The sequence below is a fragment of the Grus americana genome, chromosome 2 (genome assembly GCF_028858705.1).
Source record: "Grus americana isolate bGruAme1 chromosome 2, bGruAme1.mat, whole genome shotgun sequence".
Taxonomy (NCBI): domain Eukaryota; kingdom Metazoa; phylum Chordata; class Aves; order Gruiformes; family Gruidae; genus Grus; species Grus americana.
In genome coordinates, this window is record NC_072853.1 from 162,986,066 (window position 1) to 163,001,984 (window position 15,919).

Genomic DNA, 15,919 nt, shown 5'->3' on the forward strand with positions numbered 1-15,919 from the left:
AATTTTGCTAACTTGAAAATTCTAAATTAAGATGCCATCTAAGCAAACTCTTAGGAGCTTTAATGAATATGGACAGATTTCTGGGCTTGATTAGCATTAACTAAGTACTTCACATTGTGCCAAATACACATTACAATAAAGGATAGCTTCTGCTGACCTCAGGGAAATCTGTCTTAGAAGATGATGCCTTACAGATGTCACCAGTTTAAAAGCAAAAGAACATTTATGACACTGGGAAGGGAACAAATATATGTTGGGGACCACCCAGCTGGAAAGTAGCTTGGCTGAAAAGGACCTGGGGTTTCTGGTGGACACCAAGTTGATTACGAGCCAGCAATGTGCCCTTGCAACAAAGAAGGTGACTTGTATCCTGGGCTGCATAAGGCAAAGCATTGTCAGCAGGTCCAGGGAGGTGATCCTTCCTCTGCTCAGCACTGATGCGGCCACACCTGGAGTCCTGTGTCCAGTTCTTGGCTCCCCAGGACAGGAGACACATGGACATACTGGAGAGGATCCAGGAAAGGACCACAAAGATGATGAAGGGACTGGAGCACCTCTTCCATGAGGAAAGACAGACAGCTGGGACTGTTCAGCCTGGAGAAGGGAAGGCTTGGAGGGATCTCATCAATGTGTGAAAAAGGCAGAGCCAGGCTCTTTTCAGTGGTGGCCAGTGGCAGGACCAGAGGCCATGGGCACAAACTCAATCACAGGAGGTTCCCTCTGGACATCAGGAAACACTTTTCTACTGTGAGGCTGACCGAGCACTGGCACAGGTTGCCCAGGGAGGTTGTGGAGTCTCCATCCTTGGAGATATTCAAAAGCTGTCTGGACACGGTCCTGGGTAACTGGCTCTAGGTGTCCCTGCTTGAGCAGTGGGGCTGGACCAGATGAGCTCCAGAGGTCCCAGCCAACCTCAACCATTCTGTGATTCTGTGACAATGGGTTATATATAAACTGAAGAACAACATTCTTGCAGAATAACTGAATTTGAAATATAACATAGGCAGGGACTGATATCCGAGATTTTTCTAGAAGTCTTTCATAAGAAAAAAGTAAAGTTACAGTTAATCTCTGTTCTCCATGGTGAATATGGAAGGAAAAGTATTGGGGGGGGGGGGGGTGTTGACACTAAAAATTAAACACATCCTATATTTAATTCCTGTTATAATTTCATAGCAAAATCAAAAATATATTTGTAATTACATAGAAATGGTGAAGTCAATATATATTATGACAATGGAATATATAGTCATTTATAGATTTTCAAATGAGTTTTTGCAGTTAGATTTTGAAATCCATACTTTCGTATTAGTAGTACCATTTACAAAAATATCAAATAGCTGGACAGTTTATGCAAAAATACTGTTGATGAAAGTTTTACACTCAAGCCAGATAGTGGCTGTGGTCAGTAAACAAACAAAAGAAACTCTGAAATACCATGAAGTCAGCATTCTGAGAAATAAACCATAGAAGATTAAGCTAATGAAGTATAATGTGAAACCAGGATTATTGTGGTACAGCCATCATTATGTTAAGATGACATATTGAATAGGGTGTGCTGCTCAGGAAAGACAAAAGTAAAAGACAAAGGCACTGGGCTAAGTAAAATTGAACATTAGTGATGGGATAGAAAAAGCATAAAGTAAAAAAATTTGCCTGCATCAAAATAATTTTGAGGAAAGATGATAAAAAATAGTCTGTGAGGATGCTGGTGAGAGTTACTACAGACTGAAAAACAATCACAACTTGGGATCCCATTAACCGTCACAAAAAGCGACCTGATACTGAAGACAAGAATAGGAGAGGAATTAGAAATATCATACTGCTGAAGCAGAGAGAAAATTAGTAAGATATGTTGTTCCTTACCTGGTATTACAGAAATAGCTTTCAAAGTCCTCAGTACTCTGAAAGTTCGAAGAGCTGAAACCTTGCCTGCACTTTTACACATAGTAACATACCTATAAAATTAAACCATCATATAGCTGAATGACAAAGATCTAGCTTTTCAGAGCACATGCATATTGACCACACAGTAATGAATAAGTTACAGAAAATAAATAGGTCAAATATGTCCTAACGTAGATGTCTAAAGTTAGGAATCTAAGTTTATTTCTAGGTATTGATATAAAATAATGAGACTTTAGAATAGTGCCTCTGAAAAGAAACACAGTAAGTTTTTACTTAGTGTGGATGCTTAACTTTTGAAGTGATTATCCATCAAAATGTCAAATAAATATAAAACCTTCAATGTCACAACACACCCTCTCATACTAGGCTATGTATGCCATTCCAATTAGGTATTTGGGAGAAAAAAATCCCACAATGTGGTTGGAATGGGTTGCTCAGAGAGGCTGTTCAATCTCCATCCTTAGAGAAACTCAGAACTCGACTGGCCAAGGTTCTGAGCAACGTAATCTAAATTAGTCCTGCTTTTAGCATGGAGCTGGACCACGTGATCTACAGAGGTCCCTTCCACTCTAAATTGCTTTACACCTCTAATAAATTAGAACAAGATAACTGAAAACTATTCAGAAATGCTAAACGACAGAGATTTGCTTTGAAAGCTCAGACTGAGTACAAGTGAATCTGTTCACTGCTGCAAGTAAGACTATTTTGCTTTTGCGATTAAGATTCTGTATTTGAGATGCAAATTCTGACTTGGTTTCTTCCTCATTTCTCATCCACCTAGCTAGTTGGTTTTGATAGGAATTTAAAATTGACCACAGCAGTGATCCATCTGGCCTATTACCCTGTCTTCCAGAACGACCCATAACAGATGTTTACAGGAGAGTTTAGAATCAAGACAGTGATTCCCAGATTTAATTCTTCCAGCAATTAGATAGCTCAGGGACTTTCTGAACAAGATACAGTATCTTTGTATTAAAAATAACTCTTAACATATTTTCATCCAGGATTTTGTCCAGAAGCCTTCTGAATGCAACGAAGTTTTTTTGCATCTACAACCTCCTATGGGAATATGCCTACATGTAGCGTGAAAAGCTACTCCCTTCTTTTTTATTCTGCCATCTGACAACTTCATTTGGTGCCTTCAGCTCTTGTCGTAGGAGAAAGAAATAAATTATTTATTCTCTTTTTGGCTCTGTGCCACAGACTTCAACCATGTTCCTGCTCTGTATTTTTTTCATGGAAGTTCTGCTTTATTTAGTTTCTTATTGTGTAGAATACAAAATATACATCTTCTCTGGATCTTTTTTAATTCTGTCATCTTTTGAGATGTCAGGAGCAAAACTATGTATCATCCTGAAGAAAAACACAGGCCACACAGTGATATAACTATGTGTTCTGTCTCTTTCTTACCTATAATGACCTAATTCTCTATTTCCTTCTCTGACCATGATTGCACACTGGAGCAGTGTTTTCACAAGATTGTCTGTTTAACGCCAACATCATCTTTCCAACAAGTGAAAGCTATTTCAGAGCCCATAAGTGTGTATCTAAAGCTAGGTCTGTTTTTCCTTGAGCATCACTTTACATTCTTGGGATTTCATCTGCTTTATTACCATGTCATTCAACACCTTGTGACTCACTTTAGATCCTTCTTAAATGAGCTTCATCTGATCCAGAGTACAACTAAGACTTACAAAGAGGCATGCTAGGTTTCGGCTGTTTATGTAATCTCCTCTTAACAAAAATTTAAATACGTACTAAATTGAGAACAATCAAACAATTCTAAGATGAGCTTTGCATTTAGGTCTTGCTTTAAGGTCTATGACTATTCTTCTCTTTGCAGATAGGCAAAGGGTGATTGATTCAACCATGGTAACTCTTAATCAGGTAGGATGCCAACCATTCTAAAGAACTTCAGTATCAAATAGCGTTTTATGTGTGTTTGTCCCTTGAGTGTAAAAGAACAACTGAGCTTTACTTACGTTATGACAATAACAATAAGATCCAAGCAGTTCCATGGATCTCGAAGAAAAGTAAATTCATTCCAAACAAATCCTCTTGCTAATATTTTTATCAGTATTTCAGCAGTATATATGCCAGTAAAAAGGTATCTGAAAAAGAAAGTGTATATTAAAATTATAGAAATAAAACTACTAATGAGATTGAGGCATATTTCTACCTTTTCTATGTTTTAGCCACTGGATGGAGATGAAGGTAGAAAATGTGAAGTAAAATGGGACAGGTGACACTACTTTCAGAAACATCATGGGTGTAAGAAGATGCCTTCCTGAATTTTAATATGATTTCCATGTAAATCTATAATCACAAATGTTCATATAAGCACACCATAATATTTCTGGATGAAGGACAGCTCATATTTCCATATGAAAAATTTAAGATTGTGTTTATGTTCTAAAGCAGGCTGGAAAATTTCAAAGCCTCAATATTTTGGCAGAACAATAATAGCAAAGACTTATTTTAGCCTGTAAAGTTTGTACATTTTATACACTTATTCTCACAAATACTCTATAACTGAAAGAAATTCTACATAAAATTAAGCTATCATTATCACCATGCTTACTCTAAAAATAAGAGGAATTAAAATTATAGAACCTCTGAGGCCCTAGGCACATTTTCAAGATTAATTCCAGAACATAACTCAAATTATACTGGATACAGTGCACAATTACAAATGGTAACAAGTCATTAGAAATAGATGGCTTCCTAATGTGAACAACTGGACTAGGGGAGTCTCCAGGAAACAGCAAGAATGGAATGAATATTTATCCCTTTATACTTTTTGCATGAGCTGGCCTTAACACATTCAGGTTATTGCCTTAGAATGAGAGATATTAAGTTAGAATCCTGCTGCACAGTCTCTCTAAAAGGCTTAATCCTTAACATTAAAAATGGGGCAACCTTCTATGTTACAGCAGATGGCAAAATTAGCTAACGTAGAGAAAAGGGCATATGGTGTAAGCCTCTACGAAAAGGCACTGAAGCTCCACAGAAGACTCTGTGATACAATAATAATCTGAAATCTTCCTCAGAGGTCAGTCTGAAAATTTTCAAGCCCCACAGTTAGATCACCACATTATTTAAGTTTTTCAGTCCAGCATGTTAGTATCCTTAGAAAAAGTGAACAAATGGCAACTGAGATACTTACTCAGTCCAGCTGAGTGCTTCTGGAAGCCTATTTACAGCCATGGAAGCACAATTGAGTATCACTGTACATGTAATAAAGCCAACAAATAATGTGAATAATAAGTTAAGGAAAAAGTGCTGTATTATAAAATAATGAAGTTCAGAAGAGTTGCTGATTTGCACACAAAAAACCATACAGATATTCAAATAATTACTTTGGTTGAATATGCTCAGGACCTTTCACGTGTTTTCCAAAGAAACTGATGTCAGATCAAACTTCTGCTCAGCTGGGTAAACTTCATGATTTAAAAATAACAATGAATTATCTACATGTGGAGATAGTTTTGGAAGTTAGGATATAAGTGGGATATAATATGTTTGACAGAAGAGATGAGGAACATTATAAATGAAAAAACCTCTGAGTGCTCTGCTGTCCATTGTTACTTGAAACTTTAGAAACTTCCATTTCTTCCCAAGAGGAGCATAGAATAAAGGGAAATGGGCCACCACCCCATAATAACTAGGGGTTTTAAGCCTAGAAAAAACAGATGACAATACTTAATTATCAATAACCAGTGTTCTTTGAAAATGGGAGTCCATATATACATTCTTAGAGAGAAGCCTGCATTCTGCTACGAGTTCAGAAAACTTCCTCATTTTATGTGGCAGGCGATGAAAACATACACAAAAAACTGCCATGGTTTCATGAAAGTTCACTTGTCATTTAATAAAAGTGGGTTTGCTTTTTTTTTTTTAAAGAAACATTGGCCTTAAATTTAGGGTTTATTTGAAACTGAACAGCAAATTTAGTAATTTCTAAACATGAATACACATTCAAAGTCAGCCAAAAGTTCCCATAAAAGGACCAATTTCTACAAATTAATAATTCCAAATGAAAACAGATGTTCGGTAGAAAGAACAGAAACTATTCAGCCTATGGTTTTGCACCTGCGATCCTTCACATTTTTACATTCTTCAAACCACATTTATATTCTTGCAAAAATATAAAAAATGGGCACTCTTCAGAACATTCCAAACTTGAGTCTGAAATACATTTCTTAGGATAATATCAGACTCTTAGCAAAGTGTTGGCATAAATCTCATCCTTCATGTTTTAATAACTAGGGAGTCACTGTTTTGTTTTGTTTATGTTTGGTTGGTTGGTTGGTTTTAATTTAAGCTTGTCACCACAGTAGATATTTAGAAAAAGTTCTGGAAAAGGACTAAAATATCATACATTAGCCTCTAAATGTTGTTTCATAACAATATCTGCAAACTTGACTTGAAACCTGAGCTTTTCGACATTTTTTACTTGTATCAACATTGTGTAAATATCTTAGCTGCAGTAAAACAAAATTCAATATCACTTTTTAAAAATGTCTATCACAGCCACATGAGCTTACATTAATATGAACAGAGGAATGGAATGACATAAAATGGTACAGTATTTTTTTAAAACTGAAATAAAGGAAACCAATAAAAGGATATGAATGGATCAGAATTTTAATTGCTGCTTTTCTGACTGGATTAAAAGGACCAACTATACACAAGGCAGGCGTGGCAGTAAACCGGAAAATAATCCTCCTTTTATTTATCACCATAAAAGTCTATAAAAAAAATATCCAGAGTATATTAAACATTTTAAGGAAACAAAATTTTCCCCAAAACCTTAAATGTTTAGGTTTTCAAATCTGCATCTAGAACTATATCTAACTGCAATTATGAGTAAAGCTTTCCTGTATTCTTAGTTGGAGCTGTGATCTGATGATACCAGACTTTGAAAGAAAGCCATCAGCTATGTAAAAGTTCATTATTACCTGCGAGGAAGAAGTAGTAATGGGAATGAACTTGAAGACCAAGTGATTGCATTCACTTGCTCAAAGTAATTAAAGGATACTAGTCTGGGTCTGCAACAAGGGTGTTAATCATACTCAAAAGTACCTTACTCTTGGATAGTTTTATAAGCTACACAAGATTATTTACAAATATATATTGTGTAGGACTGCCAGAATCCAGTCCAGTCAAAGCAAAAAATTTAATTTTGAAATACCTCTACATTATCAAGTAACACTATAAGTTCCCTCTAAGCTACCTTAAGGTCCATGCAGCTCAGTGCTTTTGCCACGTGAAGTAAAAATGAAATCTCTGAAATCAAAATCACAGTTCATTAACTTTTATGTAAATTTCTTCTATTGAATCAGCCTTAGTTTCTCTTCATCAAGAATATGGCTTTGATTGCTTTGAGGAAAAAAAATCTCTGGAAGAACAAAGCTTTCTGCATGTTTCTGATTAAATTATTATATTCCAGTGATTTGCTGGTATACATAAAAGACAGCAACATAGAACTGGATGAAACCTTCTGCTCTTTGGGTCAAGCCCCCCTCAATACTAAGCAGTCATACAACAGAGATTTCATTTAGAAGGGATTCCTAGAGCATCTACTTTACACACTCTTACAGGCAACAACACAAACCACTTTAAATGCAATATAAATATGGTACAATAAACAAAGCTGATGAGACATAAAATATCAGAAAATTTATTTACTATTATGAAAATATAGTTTTGCTACACAGAGTACTGGAAATATTTCAAATATGTCTCCTCTAATTTGTCTAATATTTGTAATTCAGCAAAAACATCTGCAGTAAGTCAGCAATTCCAGCGTGACCTGTTTGACACTGTTTATAGGACAGTGAGTTCAGGCCCACAGACATCACAGAAACTGTTCTGGAAAACAAAGCATCAATTATCCCATAATATATTTCCTATCAAAGTCTATCTATCAAGTGTATCATGTTTTCATAATTCTGATTGCTGACTGGAACTTAAAATATGTTTTAATTACATAATGTGAAGCATACCTTAGCACTCCTGCCCCAAAAAACACCAGTAATGTTCAAAGATCTATCTATAGAACAACCAAAAAACCAATATCTCCTGAAGAGAGCTTTTACTGTCTCTTAAGAGTTCAGCAGACAAAATCAAATTAAAAAATGCTTTTGAAAGTTTTAACCTTGTGATCACTGTAATATGGATCAAAATCTTCCAGGGGTTCCCCAATGAGCTCCACAGGAACATCCCCATACAGAGATGGCAGTTTTTTGCAGGTTTTCAGATCAAGCTGAGGAGTAAGTTTATCTTCTTCAACTCCTTGGCCCTTATTCTCCTGGCTAACTTTGGCTTGCTGCTTTTTTTTCTTAGCAATTCTTTCCTCAATTGCTGCCAAGGACTCAGGGGTGAAACGTCGAAAGCTGTTAGCTTCTGATGGCCAAAACAAGCTATCCATTTTTCTTTGTATATGTTTGTTTCCAGTGCTAGAAGTAACTTAAAAGAGAAAGCTATTGAGAATTAGAAAATAACAGAAATAATACACAACTTAAAACTAATACTCATTAGATAAATTATTTCTTCCTTCTGTGAAACCCTGTATGAAAATAGGATCAGATAGGATAGGATACGTAGCGTAGGGTAGACTATTTCAGTTGGAAGGGACCCACAATGATCATCTAGTCCAACTGCCTGACCAAGTTCGAGCATGTTACTAAGGGCATTGTCCAAATGCCCGTTAAACCCTGACAGGCTTGGGGCATCGACCACCTCTCTAGGAAGCCTGTTCCAGTGTTTGACCACCCTCTCGGTAAAGAAAGGCTTCCTAATGTCCAGTTTAAACCCCCCCCGGCGCAGCTTTGAACCATTCCCACACATCCTATCACGGGATGCCAGGGAGAAGAGATCAGCACCTTCCTCTTCACATCCCCTCCTCAGGAAGCTGTAGAGAACCATGAGGTCACGCCTCAGCCTTCTCTTCTCCAAACGAGACAAGCCCAAAGTCCCCAGCCACTCCTCACAGGACATTCCTGACAGCCCTTTCACCAGCTTTGTTGCCCTCCTCTGGACGCATTCAAGGATCTTCACACCCTTCTTAAATTGTGGGGCCCAGAACTGCACGCAGTACTCCAGGTGAGCCTGCACCAACGCTGAACACAGTGGGATAATCACCTCCAAACCCACTGACTGTTACGCAGAATTTAAACAATCTAAAGATGCCATAAAGGACTACCACAAACCAAATAATCAAGTAAAGCTGGTATTGCCCTCCTCACAGCTGCATGTCAATAGGAAGATTAGTCTCTCCTAGAATTTTGCGGGTGCCTTAATGCTTTGTGACTCCACACCAGAGTGTCTGCTGTTTCTAGAGATCTTGGTTATGTCTATTTGTTTAATAACTTTTCCATACATCAGAGGAAACAAATTTAATTACTATTAACTACTTGGATTTTGATCCAAGTCATTGGCTTGTTTACTCATGCTGACAGGTATGGGTCAATTCTGCCTCCCATACCAGCCTAGGAAAAGGTAAATACGACAAAGCAACTTCACCTTCTCTCATATTCACAAATCCTGCATCCTTCTGGGGGCTAGCAGAGTACCTTCAAGAATTTATTTTCAATTATTCTGCTTGAATTTAAATTACTGAGAAAGGGTGGCAAGGTAATGAGAAGCACTGAGATGACTTAAGGCAAATCACCGTAAGTATTCAGTTACTAATGACTTCTGACTCAAATTTACCACATTACCTGTTGATGACAGTAATTTACATGACTGCAGTTCTCATCCAGAAAAGATGAAGAAAATTTTGACCCATTACAGGATGATTTGTCCTTTGTGACTCACGTCAAAACCATTTGCTCCCATCTAATAAACACAACACACAATAAAGACAACAAGTCTTTAAAACACACTGCATTTTTGATTGCCTGAAGTCCAGCTGTGCTGCTTCAGTTTTGTGCGCTCACCTGTGGACCATGATAGAGAATCACTACTCCCTTGTAATTATAGCTGTCTTCTTTAAATGCATAGGTATCTGTCTTTAAAAAAAAAATATGCAACTGTCTGGAGCCAGAATAATTGTGCAATGATTTTGTTTTGGTTTAGAGGATTTTGGGGGGGGGTTTCCTTCCTCTGGGACTTCACAAGTAAGTTAAGATATGGTCAGGGACCACAACGCAGAGAGCAAAATTTACCATAGTAACAAATTGAAAGTATATAACCAAAGAACTGTTACTTTGTAAAACCACACAGACCCATTTCCAATTGAAAGCTGAAAAGATAAAGTGAAAATCAACATGGTCTTTTTTCCCAATTTTTAGTAATTCTAAGAAGATTAATTTTATCTTCAAAGCAGTTTTAAGGACAACAGAGAGACTGAGCTTTTAGGTAACTACATTGACTGTAATAAATGAAGCATAGAAAATGGTTTTAGTAAATACAAACATTATTTTAGTATTAAGGATTTGGGAGCTGAATTTTCAAAAAAAAAAAATGAAAGCTGAATTGTCAAAAGCAGTGATCAAGAGCAAAAAAATCTCTACATATCCCCTTCAGTGACTAGAAGTCATAATTGGACAAGCATTCAAGAATAACGTGAGAGGATTTCTTCAGAAGACCTGTACCAGCAATGTACTTCTGCTCACATGGAACAACAAATTTTCTGGCCTTTCATCAACACCCAAGCATTTATAGATTCTGACTTAGGTTAGGAAAAAGGAAGCTAAGAAGATGTGACTGAAAAAAATCCTTGTGATACAGATGACTAAAACATTTTGAAAAGACAGTGACTACTTGAAATTCCTGACGCTCAGCTAAACTCAGCCACCTCATCATATGCTGCTGAACTAGCTGAATTTTTAAGTCAAGACATTGAGGTAAAGTGTTACCCTTAGAAATAATTTTTTGAGGAGGAGTTTCCCAAGTAAAAGATAGGAAAACTAGAAGGAAGTTAAATAGAGAAATGGCCTTATTTGTGATTCAATCTAGTTCTAGCATGTATTATAACCAATTCTGAGTTTCAAATTATTTCTATCACCTCCCTTGTCAACAGCCATCCACTGAATATTTCCTGTGAGCACCTGGATCTGAAAAAATAAAGGGTAAACTATCTGTTTAGTTTGGGTTTAGTATGCAGTTAGTAGATTCTTTCACATGGGAATAAAGAATAAAAATGTGTCCCTGTGGTAGAATTTTGTTTGAAAGCACAAAATGAAATAACTATCTGCTTAACATAGGTCATGAAGTATCTTTAAATGAATAAATAAAATAAAAAAGCACAAAACACGTAGCAATACTTACCATGAGATTCACCACCGCAGGACTGGAATTATTAAAATCTATGCTCTAGTCAGAGCCCTGTTTCTGTTTCATTACTTATCCACAATATTTCAAAAAAGCTTGTATATTTGTCAAAATTCATTTTAAGCTTGTATATGTAAAATCAAATTTTAATAAATCTTATACGTAGTTCAGACAACAATAATAAACAAACAAAACATCCAGAACCAGATATTTTCAAGTAGTTCAGGAAGGAGTACTTAACCACACTGAAGTGCATATATCACATACAATTTTGGTTCAAGGAACAAGATGGCCTTTTCAGCTACATCAAAAAAATCAGTAGCCTTTTAGTACCTTAAAAATATACACATTTATATTAACACATAGGCCAGATATACAGAAACACAAAGATGTTATGGATGGATACAGTCTGTATGTAAAGACATCTTCATTGAGGTTCTGAAGGTGAACAAGGCACCCTAATTCCCATTACAGTCCGTAGTTATCTAGTGGTATGTATCATTAATCATGGCAGTAGAGATATGCACATAACTGAAGAGAGACGGTTACTTTAAAATCATCTAAAACTCCAGTGACAAAATTAACTAAATCTCCACTGACTGTAATGGGAGATTAAACACCTAGATCACAACCAGCTGCATTTAGAAACTTAAATATAGGTATCAGTCTTGCATTGAATCATTCCATAGCTGCCAAAACTTTCTTCACTGTTAAACAGAGAACTCTAACACTCTGGAGTCACTTTCCTATGTGACCCACAAGAGTAGAACTGGATATCAGCAAACCCAGTGGTCTGAATTAGCTACTTCAGATTTCAAACTTTACATTTAATCAGTTCACCACATGCAATAGGAAACACTGATCTGAAAATTCTGAATATTATATGCATCTCCAAGTTCATCATCACTATGCAGGCACTAGACATGTATACTGTAATAAATGCCAATTATTAAAAATAATAACTTAAATTCCACAAAAAAGATTATTAAAAAAAGAATCAAACCACTATTTTATATGCAGCTCAAATATTTTTCTATCAGATGAATCACTGCTCATCTGTTCACCTGGAATAAGAAAAAATGAGAAAGTAGCTCACAGTAACACTTTATGAAACAGGCTAGGAATTCTCTTTCCTGTGTTGTACAAGACCTTGCAAAAATCTACTGCTATCACCTACTCAGTTTCAATAAAGAGAAAATACTTCTGCTCTCCGATCACCATTTTATTCTATTTAACTACCAATAATTATCAAAGGATTTAACAGATTTTAGTCCTTTGTAAACCCAAACTTGGACACTTTATTGAACTACCGCATTTCTAAAATACACAGCCATTTCTTCCACCTAGCACTTTGTCCCCCACTCTCTGTTTCCCACTCCCCTCCCAATAAAAACTTCGTATTTGGAAAAATATCTACCAGTGGGGTTTTTTGTTTTGTTTTGTTTTTTAAACAGATTTAATATAAAAAGTTATTCATGATATCAATATAATAAAATCTATTCACTCATTACCTCCAAAATCAGAAACGTATGCAACAGGCTAGAATGTGCATTACTTAAACATTTTGAAAAAAAATCATTCACCAGCATTTCTATGAGAAAAACATTCCAGATTTGTGTAGATAAAGAAATTCCACTGTCTCAAGATAAGTACAGCTCAGATTAGATAGCACTAAAGCTAATTTGAGGACTACTGTGCATAAGCCAATATAACAAACCAACAAGACAAAAAGTAGTCAGTAATTAATATGAGAAATATATTAATGTTTAGTAATATGTTGTACTGCCACATGTAAACTAAAGGAAGAGCTGCATGTTTTCTATTCTATAAAATTCTTCACTGTGAGGGTGGTGAGGCACTGGAAGAGGTTGCCCAGAGAAGCTCTGGATGCCCCATCCCTGGAAGCGTTCAAGGCCAGGTTGGATGGGGCTTTGGGCAACCTGGTCTAGTGGAAGGTCTCCCTGCCCATGGCAGGGGCATGGGAACTAGATGGTCTTTGAGGTCTCTTCCAACCCAAACCATTCTGTGATTCTGTGTTTACAGCAATATAACAGTTCTACATTAAAGGCACATTTTCTTATGCACATGCTACCTATTCCTAAAACAGAACCACACATAAGACTTAAAAATGTGTGCACATATTTTTTTATACATATACACACACTCATATACATACATCCCTGAATATTTTGATCAAATATAGATTTAAATTAAGAAAACTAGCAATTGAGATTTCTCACAATATACAAATATTTAGCAAAACCAAAAATACTTACAACATCCCCTTCAAAATAAAATACTTTCACGTTGATTTCTCACGCTAATTTCGGCTAGCTTGTATCCTCAAAGAGACAGAAAGTCTTCATTTGCTCACCTTCACCATTCTGTTCAAAAGAACATCCTATCTACTTAGCTAGCTCCCATGCAGAAAGTTTTCTTTTGTACTGGGATGCCTGGGGGAGGGATGGAGGGAGGAGCTTGATTGTTCTTCCAACAGCAGTAAAAGAGATTTTGTGATCTCACTGGGAACACTGTAAAAAAGGAAAAAGTGCGTCGGTGACACTTTTGAAGAATGATCACCTATATAGTAATCAATTATTTTCTTTCTGCTGAAATCAGTTATGTTTATTAAAAGCAAAGAGGTTTTTATGTTCAATTGGAAATATATATGTAAAAACCTATGAAAGCAAAAGCTGTCCTGCTTCACATTTCATTCTGAGGATTTAATCAGATTAATTTTCCAGCATACATTAAATATTGGCACAAATTTAGCCCGTCATTAAAAGCTTTTCATTAGCAATTCAAGTTACATCTTACTATTTTTCATTCTTTATTTCCTATTTTTTATTATTGCCACGCTATGATGTATGTTCATTGCACCTTATAAAGACAAAATCTCAAAGTCAAACATGCTACCTCATATATACAGGTATTGGATAGTAAGAGGTATAAATTATTGGTAAGTCCTATTGCTAAGTACAGTTATTTCTCTTACAGTTACATCAACAGTACTCGTTACTGTCCAAAAATTTTTTTACTCTTTATTGGGTAGATTCTAAATCTTTCCTATTGTCTTTCCTGTCGATAAGAGTTACTATGGGCTTTGCTGGAAGAATTCTGCTGAAGAAACTACTCTGTACTTAAAAGCCAGGCAGCCCTAATGCACGCAAACAGAAAAACAATTGTGATCAAACACTTTGCTTGATAGGTATGATTGGCAAAGGAAACAACTAAAGATGGTTTTAAAGAAATGAAGATGCTAAGTGTTCTGTTGCAAACAACAATAAGCAATTTCAAATTCCAGTGTTATTTTTCCAGAAAGCAATAGCATGTTCTTGAGACAAGTTCAATTAAGAGAGCAGAATTTTAAACATCAGTAAAGCATCATTCTATAATGGCACTATATCCGCTACGATCAAAAGCAGCCACATTTATAACGCTGTACTAGTTAGTATCACTAAAACAAAAAAGATCCTTACCTGGATGTATTTTTTTTCTGCTGTATCTTCTTCATCAATCTGTCCCTGTGTAAAATGGGGCACAGGGAGTAAAGACAGAACTCAAAGGAGCGAGCAGAGTTGCACTCCTTCTGCCCTTTTTGCATGCTGTAATATCTGCAATCAGGAAAGAGGAAGGCATGGAAAAAAACCAAGATTTTTATCTGTAGCTGTTAAAAAGAACGCCTTAGGACTTGCAGCTAAGAGCAAAACATTTAGACCAGTAACTTGTGTTACTATGTAAAATTTACTTTCTCCTATTAGGAAGGCAGTTTCTTAAAGTGGGGAAGAGGGCAGAAAACTAGCTTCATAGTAAGAACTTTGTTTTCTTCCCAGTTTCATTCATTATTCCTCAGCATAATGAAAAAAAAAAAAAAGAAAAAGAGGCCAAAGTTTAACAACAAAAAGGTAATGTTCATTATAGAAATGACTGTTAAATTAGTCACCATGTTCTTGACATGGATCTTCTCTTCCATTAACTGCAAAGTATAGCACTCTTCTTTTTCCTTTTTATTGCCAGAGCACAAGAAAAATATTTTTTCTGGGTAGCATAAGTACACCACCATTAGTCTAATGACTAAGAGTGTGCAGATGTCAAGAGCTGAAAAAACAGATTTTTGCATAATTAAATGTATCTTGCGACTGTGCCATAACTCTAAAACACTAGATGCTGCTTTAAATTACTGATCAGATAAATACGGGCATTAAAGATATCAAGGCATTTGACAGTTCATGCACATTGCATGACCCTCTTATCCTCAAATTCTATCCAGCCGCCTTGCCTGCTAGCTTTTATCTACTGAGAAACACTCTGTGGTGTAATCCTAGAAATCCATGCCTCCTTTATTCAGTGGGACAACAGACATGCAACACGTGCCTCTGTCTTAGAGGGAGAAGGGATCATCCAAGGTTTCTCTTCCTATTTTTCCCATTTATAGGAATGAGACTGCTATTCAAGTTCCTAACAAATTCAGCACAATTTCCCTCCTCTTCCTATCTGACTGGTACCTTCCCTCAATAGCTCACTGACCAGGGACCCCCTACTATACAGGAAAAGTCTGAAATTCAGATCATTGAAAATCTAATCCTTTTCACTACATCCCCCTTGAAGATACATCTGTATCTTTAAGATACTGTGTCTATAATTGGCTAAAATTACAAGATGGACACAGGATATCAGATAGATACAAGACGGAATGGAACTTAAATTGCAAACAAATAAGTCACTGTCATCA

The 15,919-nt window shown here is 36.2% G+C and overlaps 1 protein-coding gene across 1 annotated transcript in view; it reads right to left on the bottom strand.

Moving 5' to 3' along the window:
- Window positions 1–12,793, bottom strand: part of LOC129202339 (sodium channel protein type 5 subunit alpha-like) — a 47,792-nt gene extending 34,999 nt beyond the window's left edge. The window contains 6 exon segments of the mRNA XM_054814927.1: window positions 1,867–1,958; window positions 3,891–4,019; window positions 5,075–5,164; window positions 6,541–6,659; window positions 8,069–8,369; window positions 12,771–12,793. Of these exon segments, the coding sequence (XP_054670902.1) occupies window positions 1,867–1,958; window positions 3,891–4,019; window positions 5,075–5,164; window positions 6,541–6,659; window positions 8,069–8,369; window positions 12,771–12,793 (754 nt within the window).
- Between the last annotated feature and the right edge of the window lie 3,126 nt (window positions 12,794–15,919).